Source organism: Leptopilina boulardi, unplaced genomic scaffold (genome assembly GCF_019393585.1).
Source record: "Leptopilina boulardi isolate dan_hultmark-lab unplaced genomic scaffold, ZJU_Lbou_2.1 LbouV2_351, whole genome shotgun sequence".
In the NCBI taxonomy this organism is placed as follows: Eukaryota; Metazoa; Arthropoda; class Insecta; order Hymenoptera; family Figitidae; genus Leptopilina; species Leptopilina boulardi.
This window is the reverse complement of record NW_026137920.1, coordinates 3455461-3477133: the sequence shown is the minus strand read 5'-3', so window position 1 is coordinate 3477133 and position 21673 is coordinate 3455461. Positions and strand designations below refer to the sequence as shown.

Sequence of the window (21673 nt, the reverse complement as noted above, 5' to 3'; positions counted from 1 at the left end):
CTAGTTAAATAAGTATGGTTAAATTATTCTGGTTAAAATAATTCTGGTTAAAAACGCGCGTTCGCGGACACTGCATAGCGTCTGTTGTTCTTTTTCGAATAGTTTATCGTGCGGATCGCAAGAATGGATGAAAAAGTTAACCAAGCTCTGGAAAATTGGGGTTTGGGAGAATTAAAAAATCTGTTTAAAGGTTGGTTAATTAATTTTATAATATAAGTGAAAAAATTGTTGACGAACGGCAAACCCGTTCGTGTGGAAAATAGTTTGAAGGTTATGTTGAAAACGTGCTCGACACGTTTTATCAGAATTTTAGTTCTGAATAATCATATTTAAATAAACATTATTAAGAGAATTGCAGTGTAAAGGTGTTATTGTTTGATTGCATTTATATGTACATAATACAAATTTTTTTAATTCATATTTTATAATATTTTATAATATAATATAATAATAATAAATTTAATTAATTCTCTGATTAACTAGAATTTCTGGTAAGATTAACCAGAAATTTTTTTACCAAAAATTTTTAACTAGAAAAATTCTAGTAAGATTAACTTGAAATTCTAGTAAGATTAACTTGAAATTCTGGTAAAATTAACCAGAATTTTTTAACCAAATTTTCTAGTACTTTTAACCAGAAAAAGTAGTAAGGGTATATATAACTTTTTATTCTGGTTAGATTAACCAGAATTCTGGTTATTTTAACCAGACTTTTTTTTCAGTGTAAAAAATCAAAAATAATTTTTAATGTGTGTTAGAACTGATTTGAGTATGTATCAACAGTGAATAAATGTCGACTTTCATGTAAATGTATAACAAATGTTTTTCTTATTTTATTCAAGCAAAAAGATCATTTTAAAAAAATTTTGTTATGTAATTATTATGGATTTGTTCTAGAACAATGTTCTAGAACACTGTTCTAGAACTGTTACAGATTCTGTTCTAGAACTATTCCTTCAGGGGGACGACATTTTTAGTAACCAGTTAGTAACAAGTTCTAGAACCTGTTCTTTTTTGTTCTAGAATTGTTACAGAATTGTTCTGTATCCTTGCACACTGGGGCTCATCTGATTAAGTAATTCACATTTTTCTTATTTGGCCCTGATCAGGTGTGGCGTTTCATTCTCTACTAGGGCTCTAGTAGGGCAATTTCTACACGGGTACTATTATTAGAATACGTTACTAAGCGTATTAAGTATAAAATATAATGTAAATCATCTCTCCATTTAAGTTAAACAAATTTTTAGACACGTGCATTCAACGAAACCACATATATCTTATTTAGAAATAAGAAACCGATTATATCATATCTATATATATTATAATATATAGCGCTTTATATGGTTCTTCTTTCTTACGGATGATATTTTTATTTTAAAAATTTGTAATTTAATGTTAATGTTATGTTAAAATAAAAAAAATTTTTTAAATCCTGAGTAGTGCTTTCCCGGTCTGTCAGAGAGCGCGTACGTGGTAAAATTTAATCCCTATAGACATTATTACTGGATCTTTTTAGTGTTAAGTAAAATGATATATAAATGTTTTATAATCTATTGTATACGGTTTTACATTAAAAAGCCATTTCGATAATACTTCGTTTAAATTTTTTTCTTTGTATTGTATTCTTTATATTGTTGTTCATATGTAACTTCACTGTAAAACAAAAGGTATTAATTTAATACCGACTTTAGTTACTAAATTGTCATTTCGTTCTATTTTGATATACCTAAAATAGTTTGCTGCAAGTTTGCAGTGCAAGGTTTGAAAGTTTGTAAGGTAAGTTTGCAGCAAACTTGTGGCAAATATTGAAATGTCCTCCCTTGTCAAGTTTGCAGCAAAAACTTTCTGCAAACATGCTAAGCAAAATTGTCGAAAAGTTTCAAGAACAATTTGTAGCAAAATTGCGCTGAAAATTTTTAGAAATTTAAAAATGGAAGTTTTAGTAAAATAAATATTTAATAGTTTTATGGAAAATTATTTTGTCAATTTCTTTTGAATTTAAATAATTAAATCACAGAATATAAAAGGAGAAATAACGAAACATTTGTTTGAAAGAAAATTTTTTTAATTTATTCTCAGTGACTTTATACATTTGAAAATATTTGTTATGGAACATTTTTAAAATTGAGTACAATTTATTAGCCCCGATGTTAGTGGCTTAAAAACATTAAAAATCGAGATAAGGTAAGTAAAAATATTTATAAATTTTTTAATTAAATACAAAATAATATAAGAAGATGATATCGATCATTCCGAGTCAAGGATTAAATAAAAACATTATTCTTTACGTTTCAATGGCACAGCCATCCGATCCTCTTCAGAAACTGAAAGTTTATTACAAAATATAAAAAAAATTTTTTATAAAATTTTAACACATTTGTAGAAAAAAAATATTTCTTATAAAAAAATAAAATTAAATGACTAAATTTACCTTAAAAAATGAAAACATTATTCAAAAAAACTCTTCTTGAATAAGTAAATTTAAAAGTGATTAAACGTTTCAATTGACACGATTGCTAATAGACACTGATCAATTACAAAGTTGCGTATGAAGAAGCGTATAGAGTGAAATTAGGTTCATTGACCTTATTTCAATAATGTAAATAGAGAAACGTCAAGGTATTATTAGACAGGGATAAAAGTTATGAATATTTTCTGTCATTGAGAAAATGGAAGTAACAATTACTGAGATTTTGAGTGTCATCTTTTTTGTTTATTGCATTCTTTTGCAGATTAATATGAATCATTTCGGATATCAAGCGTTTGTTCTCATTTGATTCTCTGTCAAGAATTGAAAAGTTATACCAGTCAAAATCATGCTTTTTAGAATCTCTATGAGTAACAGTGACACCAACTTTTGATTTTTTATGTTCATTAAGCGAACCCCCACCATTCTCTTTGTTTCACCAACATAAGATGCGGTACAATTTTTGCAATTTAATTTATAAACAACATTAGTTACTTCTGTTTTTCTGTTTTTGTCCTTACCCTTTCTGATCAAATTATGACTCATAGCATTGTTATTTGTAGGAATCGTTAAAATATTATAATTACTATAAGCATTGAAGACGTTTTTTCATATAAATTAGGTTTGCTGCTAGGTATCGCTTATTAAAGATTAGTTCGCTTTGTTTTGTGTCAAAACACAATTAAAAGAAAAAACTTGACGAAAAATATTGAAAAAGTATTTAAAAATCTGATTTGTTATTTTGACTAGTTCGGACAAAAAGTGATGAGTTTACGTTTCTCACTGGTGTTATGTTATTTTATAGAATAATTTTGAATTTTATTTTTTTCTGTAAAGTACATGACCCAAGCTTTGTCATAAATTTATATTTATTTAAAAATTTTATTTATTTAAATTTTAGTTGTGTCAATTTGTCTCCTGACATTAGGAGAGATGGCCATGTTTTTTCGAGGTGAGATGGCCATACTGTTTAAGTTATTGGCACCCTTGAGATTCGTGTGTTCGCTGAAAAAAACATTAATTCTGTGGCAAATGACATTTTTTGTGACATATATTACAAGACACTCCAACAAAGATTTTCAAATTTAAATATGATTAAATAAAATAATCACTATGTGTAATTAAATCTTAAAAACGTTTATAAACAATCATAACACAGGTCTACAAAATAAGACTTATATATATATATATATATCAGAGTGGTTTTCAATGTATTTTTGTGTGCTGAACACGATCCGGGGTTCTAAAACTGCGTATGAAGTCAGGATTTTGAGTAAAGTGGGGGTAAAGTCTTCAAAAACCATGTTTTTGAATGTTTTCATTATTTTTTTTTCCTTAACCTGACGTGCTAGAGACTTCTATCTAGGCTTAAATTGAAGTTTAAAACGTACATTTTAAGACCCATATGCGCAAAATAAAAATTTTTTTGAAATTTTGATACAATGGGGGTAATGACCCCAAAAATCTTTTTAAGTGACTTGAACCTAATTTTTTTCAAATTAAAAATTTTTTTTATCTTGCGCATACGTATGTGTCTTAAAGTGTAAGACATGAGCTTTAATTTAAGCCTTTATAAAAGTCTCTATCACGTCAGGTTAAGAAAAAAAAATACTGAAAACACTCAAAAACACGGTTTTTGAAGACTTTACCCCCACTTTATTCAAAATCCTGACGTGATACGTAATTTTAGAACCCGGAATCATGTTCAGGACACAAAAATAAATTAGAAACCACTCTGATATCTCAAAAAATTTCCTTGTAGCCTTGTTGTGTTGGTAAGACAGACAAACAGACAGCGCTTATGAAAATTGCACTGAATTTAATCATAAATGTTCGAAATGTAGTCAGAACAAGAAAAAAAGACTTTAATCCCTTTTAAATTAAAAATTTTGATAAAGCGAAAAGCTAAAAATTGATTTTAAAGTATTGGCCATCTCTCCCGTACGCCTATGGCCATCTCCCCCGTACATTCCGGGAGAGATGGCCAAACGCGTTTTTTAAAAAATATTAATTTTAAGATTGTTTTAATTTAAAAAATTTCTCATTTCTATCATTTTTTGTAAGTTAAATGTTCAATGTTTAATTATCAATAAAAGTTAATACTTAAATCATACTTTCTTTTTATTTTTACAGACTTTTAAAAAAACTATGGCCAACTCCCCCGGACTTACCCTACAATATAAGCTCTATAAGTATAATAACGACAAAGTTCAGTTTTGGAAAATATTTCTAACTAAAATTAAGAACAGTTCTGAAATAGTTTTGTAACTGATCTGTAACTGCATTTTCTGGGTACAAAACGTCTTTTCAGGATAATTAACAGTATAGGTCACGGAGAAAAATGTAAAAACGAATAAAGTAAAGTTTACTATTTTAATAGTAAAACCGCGGAACTGATCCCAGTTTCTGCGCATTTCTGGAAATTTTTACTCCTGAGATAGTAAAATTTACTATTTCAGTAGTCGCTTTTACTATTTTCGGAGAAAATTTTACTATTTCTGAAGTAAAAATTGCCAGAAATGCGCAGAAACTGTGGAAAGTTTCGGTTTTATTTTTTAAATAAAAGTTACTTTATTCGTTTTTCCATTTTTCTTCGTGGTCTTATTATTATTAGTCCGTCTTAAATGTATAAACACTGCAAAAGATAGTTTAAGATGTTTTGGTTGTCGCACACTATACTTATTGTAAAGTAACTTTTACTATACTTACAAAGTAAAACTTGAACTTTCCAGAACGCATCTCTAACAAATTTTGTTCCAGAAATAGAAAAAATTATTACTCCTAAAAATGTAAATTTTACTTCGGAAATAGTATTTTTGACTATTTCTGAAATAAAATTTACATTTCGGTGTCCATCTTAAAACCAAAATGACTGCAAATATCAATTTTTTGGCTTAAATATAAGTTTCAGTTGATTTTTAGGTTTAAAATCACGCGACGAAGGTTAAAATTCAAAATGTAAATCCAGTTTTATGTAAAACGATTTCAGTTCAAAGTTGGTTGAGGTCAAAATTTATTTTTTACATAGTGTTTGGAATATGGTATTATACTTAATATACACGGAAAAAATTAATTTAGTATATTTTACAAAACTGTAACGGAGTAGTCTTTACGAAACTAAGTTTTGTAAAATGTGATGGATATTTTCGCATAAACTACAGAAATTTCATTATTGTTTATTCTGAATATTTCTGGAGTTTATCCTGAATATTTCGTGACATTTTACAACACTCAGTTTCGTAAAGAGCTGTATCCGCTACTCCGTGATATTAGTTCTGTAAAATCTACTGAATTAATTTTTTCCGTGTATAATCAACAAAATTTAGCACGAAATTCATCAGATTCTGGGAGAAGATATATATATACGGTTTACTTTCAAAAACATCTTAATCTAAGATGATAACACTTGTATCTTATTTTAAGATACTAAATTTACCTATTTTTACAGTGAAGTTTTTAGTGCCTTTTAGGAACAGTGTAAGAAATAATATATATATACTGAAAGGTCCAAATTTGTTTCCAAGCGTTTCAACATATCATGCAATCGAAATTATGACGAAGAAACGAGAAGTTATTATCGGATCCTATATACATTATATCTCTATAACTATTATCCGATTATTATTATCTCTACTATTATCTATTATTATCTCTACTATTTCGACTAATTTTGGTATATATCCCACATTTTATAAAGTTCATCACGTAAAGACTAAGCCAAACTGAATGTACACATACTTTCTTTTCACTATGCAAAATGTGGGTTACGTCCTAGAATACTCGTCTCTTGTAAGCTAAAAACATCCATTTGTAAAACACAATACAGATACAAGAAAGAGATTATTATAGGCCACCATTACTGTCCTAAAATGGAAAAATATACGTGTGACATGTATTTCATGTCACGTATATGTTTTTCCTTTTTTAGAGCAGATTAAACCAAAAATTGACTGTGTTTACTACTGGCACAGTAATGGTACAGTACTGGTAGTAGTACCCCGCCAGTACTGTACCAGTACTAATTTAAAAACCCCCCAAAAAAAACCCTCTTTTTCCCATTCCTATTGGTCAAAAAACCACCTCAATATTGTCCTCTCTTCATTCTGCCTCTCACAATCTTTCCCTACTTTTCTTCTTTCTTCATCCCTCACCAATGAATACGGCTGTTTATATAAAACATAGGGAAAAGAATTTAAAAAAAAAAAAAAATCTTAAATGAAAGATATGTATCTTCATCTACGGACTTTCCAAACGATTCTAGTCCACGCCCATTGTATATTCGACAAGGGACGTCTACGTGGGTTGTACTAACAACACGATTGGTGATCTTAACTTCCTCACAACGAATCATCACAGCCCCTGTGAATTCAACAACCAATCAGCAAGCGCCTCACTTCCTATATATTCCACACACAATCAACTTCTCTCTCTCCTTCTCTTTCTCTCTCTCTTCCCCTCGATATGGATAGGGTTCATGGGTACCTACACGACCAGCAGACTCAATATCCTCTTGCCAACAACGGATGACACTGTTTTAGTTCGGTTCGCATATTTATAGAGTAAATTTCTCTCCCCCCCCCCCAAAAAAAAAGAATTCCTTTTTTAAATCTTTTTCGGAAAATTGAAATTGAAAAACAAGTGAAAGAGAGACTATTGAAGAGAAACGTTTCAAGTGTACAGTGTTGCCGGATTTCGAATTTCAAACTAAATTGAAAGGTTTATGATCGATAAAGTGTTTTTTGAACAGAATTGTGATAAAATTTAAGGGATAGGAGTGAAGATAAAAAAGAAATTAATAATTGTGAAGGTAGAAATATATTGACTTGTGTGTGAATTGTAGAGGAAAAGTGAGGAAGATTTGGCAACGTTGCAATCCCGACTGGCTCGCACACGAAGCGTAGAGAGAGAGAAAGAGAGAGAGAGAGAGTGAGAGGGGAGTGGGGGGGTTTGTAGGGTGGCAAGCCAGCAAACAGACCGGCAGACAAGCAGGCAGCTTTCTTGTTTCAAAGTGGTGTGTGCTGCCTACAGAGCTCCTGTGACCATGCTCCCCTCCCTGCGCACTATTCTTTAATCCTCTTTCCCTGACTGCGCCTCTCTCATAGCTGCAATTTCAGTCCCGACTCTTTTGTCTTTTACTTTTTCTCTCTCTCTCTTTCTCTTTTTCACGAAGATATCTCTCCCTTCCTTCGACCCCGTCGCGCGCTAGTTCCCTCTTCTCTCTCTTTCTTTCTCATTCTCCCCCCCCCTCCCCCTTCTCTCCTCATCCTGTCGTGTACGACGACGGACGAGTCCAACGGCATAACGAGCCAAGGGGAGTTCGGAAGTTCTCGGCTCTAGTCGGTTTCGAACCGGAGAATGTACTAGACGCCAGTTTGTCGATATCGTAACGCGTCACACACGGATACTATCCACCTTTTTTTTCCGTTTCAAATGAAAAAAAAAGCACCATATCTCTAATGTGACGATTAATTGTGATTTCAGTGTTTATTGTTCGATTTATTTTCCAGTGAGGAATGTTTCTTTTTTTTTACATCGATTTCGTTAACAAAAAACGTTGGATTAAAAAAGTGAGTGAAAAACCTTGATTCGGCGCCTATCTGTGCGCGACCGCCATGTTTGGTGTTTACGAGGCGAGGGAGAATCGTTGACGTCACTGGCCCGAACTCGCCCGAAGGGAACCAGTAATATTTTTTTTTTTTTGACAATAAAAGTCAAAAAAGGAAAATAAAGGCAAAAGTCTTAAAAATTTGAAAAAATTTTGAATTTTTGGAAAAATTCCATCAACTACAGATGGAACTTGGTCATCGGCCATCACTCGTGGCTTGCCGGTTGCATACTACCACTACTACTTTCGACAATAACATTGGACTGAAAAATAGCCTCGTTTTTGCACAACGATATTGTGAAAACATTGATCATGTCGACAATGTTTCTTGGCATTATTGAAAGTGTGCGGCACGTGTTTTGACAATAGTGTGATTGAAAAACAAGTGAAAAAGTGGTTATTGTGACCAAATGTCCCAAAGGGGTAATAACACCACCACATGGGGGTTAGTGTTTACTGTAAATAAGTGAGTTTTTTTTTTTTTTTTTTTGTCCTTTTTTTCAATTTTTCTACCACCATTTTAAATAAAGAGGGAGAAAAAAAAAGTGAAAAAAAAACGATTTTTAAAATCTTAAGACATTTAAAAAAAAATCAAGTCATGGATCTCGGTGACAGGGTTTATGCGGCAGAACGGATCACGAAGAAGAGAGAAAAACGGGTATGTTCAAGTTTTATGTGTGTTGCGAAATGTCGCCACTAGACGGCGCCACATGACGGGACATATTTCTAATGAGAGCAAGAGAGAGAGAGAGAGAGTTGCCCATCAAACTCTTCGTTTTTACTTCCAATTTATTCAACTACTGTCATTTGTATATATATATATATATTATCTGATTTTAATTCATTTTCATATTAATCATAAAATTTGGATCTTTTTTCAGCCTTTTTTGTATGATTTCGTTCATTTGGGGTAGAAAAAAAAGGTTAATCATGCATTGCATACTAATTTACTGTATATATATATGTATATAAGAAACAGTACTCTGATTCTAAGAAATAGAAAATGGTTGATGTCCTTTTTGGCATGAATTACGCATTGGAAAATGATGATGCTTTTTTAACATTATGAGCGATGTTTATATTTCAATTTGTAGACTTATAATACTGGATGAGAAAAAAATATGTTACTGTCTCGTATAGAGGAGAAAATATTGATGTAACTCTGATATGAGAGATTTTTTTACATTCTATTTAACATACGGTTGATCTAGTTAAAAATTATAAGCATGGCAAGTAGACAACGTAATCTTCAGGATTCAAGAGTTAATTAATTGTGTTTGATTGTATAATGGAAGTGCATTTAAAGGGGAGTGAGGCTTAAAGGGCAATACTTGCATATTATTATTATTGTTATTACAATGAGTACTACTATTACTACCAGTGATGATGATGATGATGTTGATGATGATAATGATGATGTTGATAATAATGCTGATAATGATGTTGATGATGATGTTGATAATGATGATGATGATGACAATGACGATACTATTAATAATTACAACTAACACTGCCTGTTGCATGATTACTAAAATTTTAGGTTATAAATTTTAACTAACATGAATTAGTGATTGATTTTGTTTTTACTACGAATTAGTTCCCTTTTGCTCCAATAAATTAGTAAAAAAATAAACATTTTCTATCAATTTTTTTAGTAAAATTTAATTTAAAGCAAAAAAATCCCTCACTAATATTCAAGTTAGTTAAATTTTTACTAAATCAAATTTAGAGAGTATATCTCTTTAAATCTGAATTAGTGAAAAGTGGGCTATACTAATTCAGATTAGTAAGAATTTTCACTAGTTATTTAGCCATTCACACTACACTAATTTAAAAGTATCAAAGTTATATAAAAAGTATCAATTTGATATACTTTTAAATTAGTGTGACCGCAGTTAATTTAAAAGTTTCAAATTAATACCAAAAGTATCAAATTTATATAAAAATTCGAATCAATTTTCGATACTTTTAGTATCAATTTGATAATTTAAAGTTAACTGTGAGTCATTTTTTTTAGCTAAAACTTTAGTAGAAAAATGAAATTAGCATTAAACTAAATCAAATGGTAATATTTTACCGTACAATTAGTGAAAATTCTTACACAGAAAATTGTGGGTTATTAAAATAAAATGCAACCATTTTATTTAAATGTTAATTTGTATTAAAATAAGATGGTTGCACTAGTATATCACAATTTTCTGCGATCATTAATAATGTCCATTTTTCGCAAATTCAGATTTACTCTCTAGAGACTCCAATTAGTAAAAAATTTTAATGAATATTTACTATAAAGTAAGAGAAATTTTCACTATAATTTGAATTAGTTAAAATGAGTAATTATAAGTAAAGTGTTATTTGGATAAATTTTTACATTAGCAATTGGTGAAAAATAACTAATTGTTAGTAGAGAAAATGTGGAAAATTGTTAGTGGAAAAATAACTAAAAAAAGTAATTGATTTAGTTAAAATTAACTAATTTAATAGCAATTAAATTATGTATTAATAATTATTTATTAGTTCACTTTTAGATTATGTCAAAATAACTAAATTTTTTGGTAACAGAGTCAAATTAACTATTTTTTAAGTCATTTTTCCATTAAAAATTTGTTACTTTTCACTAATAATGTTATTTTTTTTACTAATTTAGATTTAGAGAGTAAATTGGTCAATTTTAGTAATTAAAAATTAAGTTTTTTTTTAGAAGATTATAAAAACATTAGAATTAAATCATTTCTTTTACAAAATTTTTTTACTATGCGTTCATGTTTATAATAGTTAATTTTTATTTCTAAATCCTTGAACGTGACTTATTGTTAAAAATTCCATTGAAAAAAATTATGTTTTATATATATATATATATATATATATATATATATGGAAGTTGAAGAAATTCTAACTCGAAGAAATGATTCATCAAGTTTCAATTTTATAATTTGCAATTCTTTAAGAGGCAATAATTGCAATCTCTCTCTCTCTCTCTCTCTCTCTGCTCTTTATTCGTTAAAAAATATTACAAAATCGAATAAGGAAAAACAACAAAAAAAAAACATAGTAATGTAGGAATTAAACTAATGACAATTTACTGATCAGATTTTTTTTGTTACGCAGGGGAAAGTCGAATATTTCGTCAAATGGAAAGGCTGGAGTAAGAAGTGAGTTAAATTTTAATTTTTGTAACAAAAAATCGTATATCAGATAGAAAATGATAATAAATTTTCTTTTCTTTTTCTCAGATACAATACATGGGAGCCTGAGGAAAATATTTTAGATGTTCGACTTATAGAACTCTATGAGGAGAGTCAAAAAGGAACTGATATTGTCACAAGACGACCCAGGAGAAGGGACACACGATATAATGTAAGATCCGGTTACTAGCCTAAAAATTTTTTTAATTAAAAACTCGTTTAAAAAGGAAAATTCAGTCAAATGTTAATTTGAAAAATGTAAATTCGTCCAAAAATTCGAATCACGGAAAGAATTTCAATTGTTAAAAGTATCTAAGTAAATTTTTACATGATTCGAATTTTTTAATGCCAGGTTTTTTTTAAATTCACCGAATTTTCATTTGATAAATTTTTATTTAATAGAATTTTTAAGACGCCGAATTTTTATTTGACCGAAATTGGAAATGTTCGAACATAACCTACATAAAGGTTTTGGCGCTATTTTTAAAATTCCAATGAGAATTCTAAATTATTATACGGTAATGTTAGAATTAAAAAAAAAAAATTTCGTTAAGAGAGATTTTGGAAAAATAAAAATCTGATAGCGAAAAATTTTGTTGAGTAAAAATTTGTTAAAAAATAAATTCTGTTAAATGCTGATTCAAAACATGAAAATTTGTCTAAATAAATAATTTCTATATCTAGTATCTAATAAATTGAAAAAAATGCAAATTAAAATTAAATTCTTCCTGCTCAATTTAAATCGAATATCAAATTTTTGATTTTGAGATAAGAAATTGGAAAAATTTATTTTTTATCCATTAGTTGATTTTTTTTTTTTTGTTAATATCACTTTCTTTTTTCGACAGGAACAAGTGTTGGCGAATCTTGTTGTTGAAGAAGAACCAGGCGGAGATGAACGAGTTGGTGAAGATAGTCAGGATGAATCGACCGGAAGTACATCGGCAGTACCGCGATTAAATCCCGTCGCTCCCGATGAGGATACACTTCACAGTTCATTGGATGGACATGAATCGTCAATACCACCTGAATTATCGGCATCGGCATTTAGCGTTGACTCAGAGAGTTCAAATAGCAGTGCGGACATTCCTCTTTTGCCAAGGAAAGAACCCGCTGGCACTAAACGTAAAGCCGAAGTATTGAGCAAAGAATCGGGTAAAATTGGCGTCACAATCACGACAAGTAGTCCAAGCAGTGGAAGTACAAGTCCACCACCTGGTAAACTACCAAGACTATTGCCCATTAAAGGAAACGCCACATCGCCAACTTATAATGTAAGTTTTGCCATCCCGAAGAAAAATGGAGAATTTTTTGAAATTTTGGAACGTTGGACTTGGACTAACTTTAATCCTAACTGGCCTATCTTGGCTCTATTGAGATATTAATTCCACATTATTTACTGAGTAATTTGAACCTATGATGAAAAAATTGGTAGAGGAATTTTCGAATAAACTCGATTTTTGTGTATTTTTAACTTTTTTTTTTTAGTAAATTTTTTACTTTGAAACAGTTGAATATTAATCGATTCGATTTCTAATCATGAATCAATTCTTTCTGAAATTGTCAAGTATTCAATTTAGAAATTTCAGAATAAATACTCAATGTTTGTTAATATTGTTTAATTTTATTACTCAAAAATGTCAAAAGCTAGAAGTCATGAAGAAAATCTTTACTGGGTTTGCTTTTTTCTGTTTCGGAAAAAATAATGATTTCTATTATAAAGGTACAACAAATGATTTTTCATGATTAAATCTTACGCCTTTAATAGAAATCATTGTTGACGTTTTTCAAAAACAAAAAAGGCAAACCGATTTTCTTCATGACTTCTAGCTTTTGATATTTTTGACGCGTACAATTTAGTTATTGCTATTATTAAAAAATATTTTTTTTACAATTTAACAAAAATTAACATATAATCTTCATTAAATACTAATTTTTTAAACAATATATATCAAAAATTCTCAGTTTGTTTCGTATTCACGGAATTTATACTTACTAAATTAATACAACTACACTTTATTTAACAGAAAATTTATAAAATTTAATTCCTCAATTATAAATTACTACTATTAAGAAAATATTAATATAATTAATGAATTTTCTGTAAAATATGTAAAGGTTTTCTCATAAAGATTCTGTGATTCTCTATGTAAAATTGATGCTTTAAAGATGTAAAAAAAACAAAAAATTCAATTATGAAATTAGTTTCTGCCTTAATGAATCTACTTTTGAGGAAATTAATTATTGCTTTTGCAAAAGAATAACTTTTTTTTAATTTTTATGAAAAAATTCAGTTTCATTAAAAAGCTTCCTCGTGACGTACATAACGGGACAAGAAAATTAACATCTAAAAAAAAAAAAAGATAAAGAAAAATAAATTTTTTTAACAACCAATTTTTTCTGAATTCTGCAAACTTGGACAATAAAAAACAGATACCAATAATTATTTTTATTATTGTATATTGTTAAAAATATTTATTTTTGTTTCGTAAATGAAAGGCTTTCCCATGACGGTTTGGCTTTTTAATTTGAATTTTAAAAATAATATTTAATTTTATATATTAAAGTGGCTATTGGCTTTTATTTGTAAACACTAAAGTTACTTTTTCACGTTGGATTCTTTACACAATTTATTTCTTAAAAAAAAAACACAAGGGACATGGAATTGTACAACTTCGTGGAGAATCACACCTTTATACAAGATTATTAACAAACATTGAAATTTTATTCTCACACTTCTAAATTGTATATTCGACAACTTTAGAAAGATAATTTATACATGATTAGAAATCAAATTGATTAATATTCAACTGTTTTAAAGTAAAAAAAAATTTAGTGTAAAAATTTAAAAATATACAAAAATCGAATTTATTCGAAAATCTCTCTGCCAATTTTTTCATCATAGGTTCAAATTACTCAGTAAATAATGTGGAATTTATATATGAAAAGAGCTAAAATGGGCCAGTACTTTTGGATTAAAATTTGTCGAATCCCATCGTGATGAATATTTCTCACACTGAATTTGTTGGAATTTCTACTGTACCGAAATTAATAATTAATTAATTAATTTTCATTTAGCTGAAAATATTCACTGAACAGAATTTTGATTTAAGTGAATTCACATTGTAAAAGAAAAATTTTATTTAATAGAACTCTTATTTATTTAGAAATTATTTTAAAGAAAAATTCAATGAACTAGAGAATCTGTTGTATAAAAGTTCGACTAAATAAATATTCCTTTAAAATCTTCAATTATAAATTCAGTTAAATAAAAATTGTTAAATATGAAAATTCAATTCAATAGAAATTCCACTTTTATAAAATTCGGTAACATAGAAATTCGAGTTTATTAATTTCGAAACAATAGAAATTTCAAAAAATTCAATTTGGAGAATATTCATGCGTACCGAAATTATTATTTTTTTTATGAATTAGGTAAAAAGATAAATACAAAATCATTCGGACAAAATATGTTTTTTTTTGTTTATTAAACACCATTTGTTCCAATGTTTTCATAGTTATTTTTTTACCTAATTCGTAAAATACTTCTCGAACGTAAAATATTGACTAATAATATTATACAAATTGATTTTTTTCTTTAATTTTTTGATTCTTTTTTTTACCATTAATTTTAGTGAAAAAGAGAAGTTAAAACCTCCTATTTTTTTAATGATTGTAAAACAACAAAAAATTTAAAAACTAAAATTTTTTCCTTTTATTTTCTAAAAATTGATAAATTTCTGTAAAGAATTCACATCTTGTAAATTTCGCGAGAATTTTTATATAAATTCTTTTAAAAAAATTTGAATTCTATGGATTATCTTTCTAATGAGACCTAGAATTGAAAAATTAATATATCCTTCTCGTTATTATGTCATTCATTAAAGAATTTTGTCTGATTTAAAAAATTTTTAATGCAAAATTAATTTTTAGTTTTTATTTTACATTTTTAAGTTTAAAGTTGTTTTACAATCATCAAAAAAAGGTCGCATAATTCCCACTGGTAGTGAACTAAATGATACTTTTTTAAAAAAAGAAAAGATAATTTTAAAAAATTGTCAGAATCCAAGAATTTTAGTTTTTAACTTTATTTTTATTGAATTTAAGAATTTGCAAAAAAAGTTTCAAAAAGTTTATATGTAAAATATTTATAAAAACATAATTATCTATACAATCTGCTTATATAGAACAGAACATAAAAATCATGAAAAAGGTGTGGAATTTTAAAAAATTTCAGAAAATTGTGTAAAAGGCCTGAAATTTTTTAAAGTTTCTCTAATTTTTTTGAAAATTTTGAGCAATTTTTAAGAATAAAAATTATTGCAACCTTGATTTATAAAATTAATGGAAAACATTATTATTAATGTTATAATTGAATAACTAGAAGCTTTAAAAAACAAATTTGTGATTTTAAATTAAGTAAATGTGATTTAGTTTAAAATGAGAATTTTAAACAAAAATACAGACTTCGGATTATACGATTTTATTGACTTTTTCCGACTTTTTTTTTCAAAAATACGACTCTTTTCGATTTGTTTTAATAAAATGCGACTTTTTCGACTTTTTTTTATATATTTAAAAAAAAAATTTTAAACAAAATACATTTTTTTTTAAGTATAAAATGCAGATCTTCTTCAGATCTTCTTTATTTCAATTATTTAACAAATTTTTAATTTAAATTCATCACTAAATTAATTTTTTTTTAATAATTTTAATGAAATTCTTCACAAATTCAATTATCTTAAACTATTTTTCAATTAAAATTTTTATGAAATTGTTTATAATTAAAAAAAATTAGCAAATAAAATAATACAAAAAATTTTAATTTAAAATCACTTGAAATTTAATTATTTGCAAAAATTTCAATTATTTTTTAATGATTTTTATAATATATTCTTCGAAAATTCAATTATCTGAAAGTATTTTTCAATTAAAAACTTTTGGAATTCAATTTTTTTTATGTGATTCCTTATAAATTCTTCATCAACAGAAATCACTAAAAATTTCTCTTATTATAATTATTGTTTGAAATTTAACACAATTTTTTGAAATTCAATTACTTTTAAAAAATTTCAATTTAAAAGCTTTTAAAATTTAATTATTTCTAAAATTTTCCATCTAAAATTTTTTGAAATTTAATAATTTCAGTTATAATTCTCCTTAAATTCAATTATTTTTAACGATTTTTATAATATTCTTCGAAAATTCAATTATCTGAAATCATTTTTCGTTTCAAAAGTTTTCAAATTATTTGTATTTTTATCTGCAATTTGTTATAAATTTTTTAATGAAATTATCAAAAAATTTTAAATTAAAAATTACTTTAAGTTCAATTAATTTCAAAAAATCAAAATTGTAAATCTTTGAAAATTCAATTACTTTTAAAAAATGGAATCTAAAATTATTTGATAAATTATTTTTAGTTCTGTGAAATTTAATTATTGTTTTTAAATTAAAAAAATCTTTTGAAATTCAAATATTTCTAAAAATTTCAACTTTAACTCTTTCAAAATTATTATTTAAAAAACGAAAAGTTTATTTAAAAATCTGTAAAACTTGTTTAAGTATTGCCTGAATTTTTTTTTTTGACCATCAAAACTAAAAAGTATGAACAAATTTTTAATTCAAATAAATTTCTTAAATCAGACTTGAAAAAATGATTAAAATGAAAATTTAAGAAATTTGTCCTACACTTAAATAAAATTTTGAAAATTTGTCTTTTAGTTCGATTATGAAATAGAAATAAATTTTTTTTGATAATATTCATTTATTATAATTTAAAATAAAAAAATCGACTTTTTCAACAATATAAATCTACTAAAATGATTTTTGTTTGTGTTTTAAAGTCGTTCCAAGGCTTGTATATAAATAAAATAATAATAATTAATAATTAATTAATTAAAGCAAATTAAAAAATGGAGAAATTTCTTTGTACAGAATCACAAATTAAATGGAAGGCGACCGTCGTCGTCGAGTGTAAAATCAACAACGCCAGAGGAACCATCGCCGGCAATGCCAACGACACCGGCTGCCGAAGACAAAAAACGACCTGAAGCTGACGTACCACATGGACCATCGCCATCGTTGCCGCGTACACCACAAACGCCATTATCAACACAAATTGAAACCACCGTCGAAACAACAACATCAACATCATCAACATCATCGTCATCATCATCCTCATCAACGACAACAACATCAACAACAACAACAACGGCAACGACGACGACAATTGCTGCATCGACAGCAACAACAACAACAACAAAAACACGTCACGATCATCGTTCACAGGAGAAATTATCAAATGGTCCTCTAATCACGACTGATACAAATGGACATAAATCACCAAGTCCCACTGATTCCTATACAAATAACAACAGGTTACCCACAATGGTTAATGGTCATCATAATAATAATAACAACAATACAAACAATAACAATAACGCCAGTCAAAATCAAGTCAAGGCAAATAGTGAATTTGTCACATCTGATTTGTATATCCCATTAACTAGTCCCGGCACTGATTATTGGCATTCGAGAAATCCCGTCGCCGATCAGGTTTTTATCACTGACGTTACTGTTAATTTAAAGACCGTTACCATTAGGGAATGCAAGACTGAAAAGGGTTTCTTCCGGGAAAGAGATCCTAAGAGCGATGTTCTCTAAACGAGAGAAAAAAAGAAAAAAACGTTTTTCAATCGCAAAAGTAATTTGTGTCCTCTTTTTTTTTTTTTATTAATAATTGTAAATACTATTTATTTTATTTTTTTTTTTGGCACTTGCTTTCAGTGAAATAATTAATTTTTTTTTATTGCACAAACAAAAGCCCTAAAAAATAAAACATTCTACTTTTAATCCGTTGCCTGTCGCTGACGCATAAATGTGCGCAAAAATTGAAACTGGCCAAAAGTGTTAATTACGCATAAATGCGTTACTTAAAAAGAAATAATTAAAATCATCTGAAATATTTCTGAAAGTAGTTTTCGGAGTCGCTGATTATGAATCTGACATCAGTTTTTCAAAATTCAAAATGGCGAATTTTACGAAAATTTGAAAAACTGATGTCAAATTCGTTATCAAAAAACCCAAAAACTTGAAGATAACAATCGATTAAAATTTTTCTTTTTTCCAACACACTTTTAGCCCCAACAGTGAAAAAAAATCTCGTCGACAGCCAAAGGAGTTAAAGCAAGAATTCAATTATTATTTCTCTAAAAAAAAATACTCGTTTGATTTTTTTTTTTTTGAACACTTTTTTTTTTATCCCTTGACACAAATTATATTGTTTGTGATAGAAAACAAAATTTTTTAGACGAAAAATTTTTCTTTCCAACATAGTGTTAATAATATTTGTTTATTTTCAAAGGGTGTCTAGTAAATAGGGGAAAAAACGCGGGAAATTTTTGTTTATTTTTTTTATAATCAAACCAAAAATTTTACTTCTACGCTTAAAATTTATAATTTATAGTTAAAAATAAATTATATTAATTATTATTTATTAATTATAAATTATATCAAAGTAATTTTTAAATCCGTGAATTTTACAAAATATTTCGGGGCGCATGTGTATTGTATAAAAATTTATTAATTAGAATTTCTATTTTAAAGAATTTTATTAGAAATAATAATTTTTTTTTTTAGAGGAATTTTCGTTTTGTTAATTAGCATTTGACAGAATTTCCTTTTCATACGAATTTTTGTTTGATAGAATTTTTATTTCATAGTCTTTTAATTTACATGACTTTTATGAGAATTTTAATTTAATCGAATTTTAAATTTGAAGAATTTTCATTGAATTGAATTTTTTTGTGATTCGAATTTTTAAGACGTCAAATTTTCATTTCTACGAAATTGCAAATGATTGATGAAATTTAAAAATAGAGCCGAAATCTTTTTGTCGATTTTTTGTTCGGACATTTGTAATTTCGGACAAATAAAAATTCTATCAATTTACAATTCGTAGAAAAATAAAAATTCAAAATTTTACCAAATAAAAATTACCTAAAAATTCTGCAAAAACGTTTTTTCGTCAAAAAAAGTAATTAATAGAAAATTCTTTAAAATGAAAATTTGTAACTAATGATTATTTTATGGGATAATAATGCGTTCAAAAAAAAATTGTAGAAATTTCCTAATATTTTAGGGATTTTCTTATCCTTATAAAAAAAACAATTTACCAAAATTTCGAAACCAATTCAATAATTTTTAATTTTTGACTCGTATTAGTTGTTGATAAAGAATGCCTCAAATATTTATTGTTTTTAATGTCTTTTTTTATGATTTAAGATTTGAATTTTATTTAGTTTGATAAAACTATACTATTTTAAATTAAAAATTTTTTGAGTAAAATTATTGCAAAACTGCGGGTAATTTTAAATTACTAGACATCCTTATTATAAACATTTTTTTGAAAAAAGTTTAGACACTTTTTAAAAATATCGAATTTAGTTAAAAAAAAAAAAAAAACCCCAAAAAATCGATTCTCGATTTATCTGTTTTTTCTAAAATTAGAACAATTTTTTAAATATAACAAAATTGATCAACAAAATTAAAATCCCAGTGAAAAGAATTTCTTATTATTACCGTTGTTAATGAAAATTGGTAAAAAATGTTTAAAAAAAATTTTTTTAGTTGGTCAATAAAAAAATTATTCAATGCTATTATTGAGGAAAAGTTGAAAATGAGAAATATAAAAATAAATAATAAAAAAAAAACCATAAAAAACTCAAATAAAAATGGAAAAACAGAAAAATTGCAAAAAAATCGATTATTTTGTGGTTTTTGAAAAATGAACATTTTTTAGTCTCAAGGGATAAGACAAAAGTTGATGATTTTTAATTATTTTTTTTTTAATATCAAACGGAGATTAGACGCATTTTTGAAAAATAATGTTCCCCTCCCCCTCCGATAATGTGAGATTTATCTTAACTTCTAGAATTGTTTTTAATTTTTTTTAAAAGTCTTATTTTTCGATAGTTTTCACGAAAAAATTTTTTTTCTCGAAAAGTGGCTCCTCGCATTGTTGATTATATCAAAAAAAAAAAAATATTTCTCTAAATATAGTGAAATATAAAAAATATATTTTAAAAAAGAAAAAATTTTCTTTATTGACTTTTTTTATATTTAGAAGTTTTTTTTTTTTATAAAATTAACGTTGAAAAATTTAAATTTCACTTTCCCCATCCCTTTTTTCGTATTTTATTATTGTAAATATTGGTTCATGTTTGAATTCTACTTATTTATTCTATTTGATTAAAAAAAAAAAAAAAAAACTAGAGAAATATTTTTAAATTACTTATATATGTATAAAAAAAAAATATATATATATTAATAGTTTTCAATTTCAATTGAATTCCGTTTTAGGAAAAGGAAAAAATATTTTTTACATCCTACTTTTTTGATTAAAAAAAAAAGAACTAATAGAATTTTTTTTTTTTAATCAATTTTTCATTTATTTTTCCGTTACAATAATTTTCATATTCATCTTTTTTTTTTTGACCAAAAAAATGATTCCAATTTTCAAAATAAAACGTATTATTTTTGAGAAAAAGTATCAAATATTACAAAAAAAAAAAAATAATAATAATAATAAAAAGTGATAATATATCAAATATAATCTTCCAATTCGGAAATTTTTAATTTATATAACTAACCTCGTGGTTCGATACTTTTGTTTTATTTTTGTTTTTTGAAACTGGAAAACATTTTAAATTACCAAAATTTGTAAATAGAAACTTTTTTTTAAAATATCTGACAAATTGCGAAATTTACTATTTTTTTTCAGTGTAAAAAAAAGCTGTTACGAAATAATGTAAATTCGCGTTTAGAATCTTGTATAAAAAAAAATGCAGAAGAAGAAGAAGAAGAATTGTAAATAGTTAAAAAAAAAACAATGAACGTAAATTTGGTTTAAAAAAGAAAATGAGTAGAGCGCTGAGGTAACAACACTGTAAATAAATAGAATACAGTATATAAATATATATTTAGTCCGAGAAAGAAGAAGAAGATAAAGAAGAAGAAAAAAGCATTGAAAAAATGAAGAAACGTAAAAATGTTGCTGACACAAGAGATGATAATTTTGAAAGATTCTTTCTTAGGTCTTAGACTTATGAGATAGACTGTGCGTAAAAAAAAAATAATTTTTTTTTTTTCTTTGGTCATTGTTTTTCTGTACTTACCGACAAATGATTCGTGTAAAAAAACAACAAACAAATGATATAATTGAATAATTCCATTTCGAAAAAAATGGAAAGAATTATTGTGTAAACGCAATGACTACGCAAGGCATATTATCCGATAACGTGAACCCCGGTAGTACCAAATCCAACAGTAATTTTAGTTCTGTCTGGTACAGATTCCTTATATTTCAATAAAATCTTAATTTTACATTTTGTCTCTTTTATTGATAACCTATAA

General features: G+C 26.7%; 2 protein-coding genes across 10 annotated transcripts in view; one reads left to right on the top strand and one right to left on the bottom strand.

Moving 5' to 3' along the window:
• Positions 1-21673, bottom strand: part of LOC127286158 (ras-related protein Rab-37) — a 293485-nt gene that overhangs the window by 35962 nt on the left and 235850 nt on the right. The gene's annotated exons all lie outside the window — the stretch shown is intronic.
• On the top strand, positions 6932-21643 carry LOC127286169 (polycomb group protein Pc). Of its 2 annotated transcripts, none has more exons than XM_051312518.1 (6): positions 6932-7274; positions 7975-8730; positions 11181-11224; positions 11306-11429; positions 12106-12531; positions 17195-21643. In XM_051312518.1, the coding sequence occupies exons 2-6, from the start codon at positions 8671-8673 to the stop codon at positions 17921-17923; spliced, it is 1383 nt and encodes a 460-aa protein (XP_051168475.1). In that variant the 5' UTR covers positions 6932-7274; positions 7975-8670; the 3' UTR covers positions 17924-21643. The 2 variants fall into 2 exon arrangements, with proteins under 2 accessions (XP_051168475.1, XP_051168474.1); XM_051312517.1 differs by having other exon boundaries at positions 7949-8730.

What these genes read in the sequence shown, in the direction of transcription:
- LOC127286169 (XM_051312518.1), top strand. Translation starts at nt 8,671, where the DNA reads ATGGATCTCGGTGACAGGGTTTATGCGGCAGAACGGATCACGAAGAAG. An exon ending in CGAAGAAGAGAGAAAAACGG is followed by an intron (nt 8,731 to 11,180) that starts GTATGTTCAAGT and finishes TTTGTTACGCAG; the next exon opens with GGGAAAGTCGAATATTTCGT. An exon ending in GAAGGGACACACGATATAAT is followed by an intron (nt 11,430 to 12,105) that starts GTAAGATCCGGT and finishes TTTTTTCGACAG; the next exon opens with GAACAAGTGTTGGCGAATCT.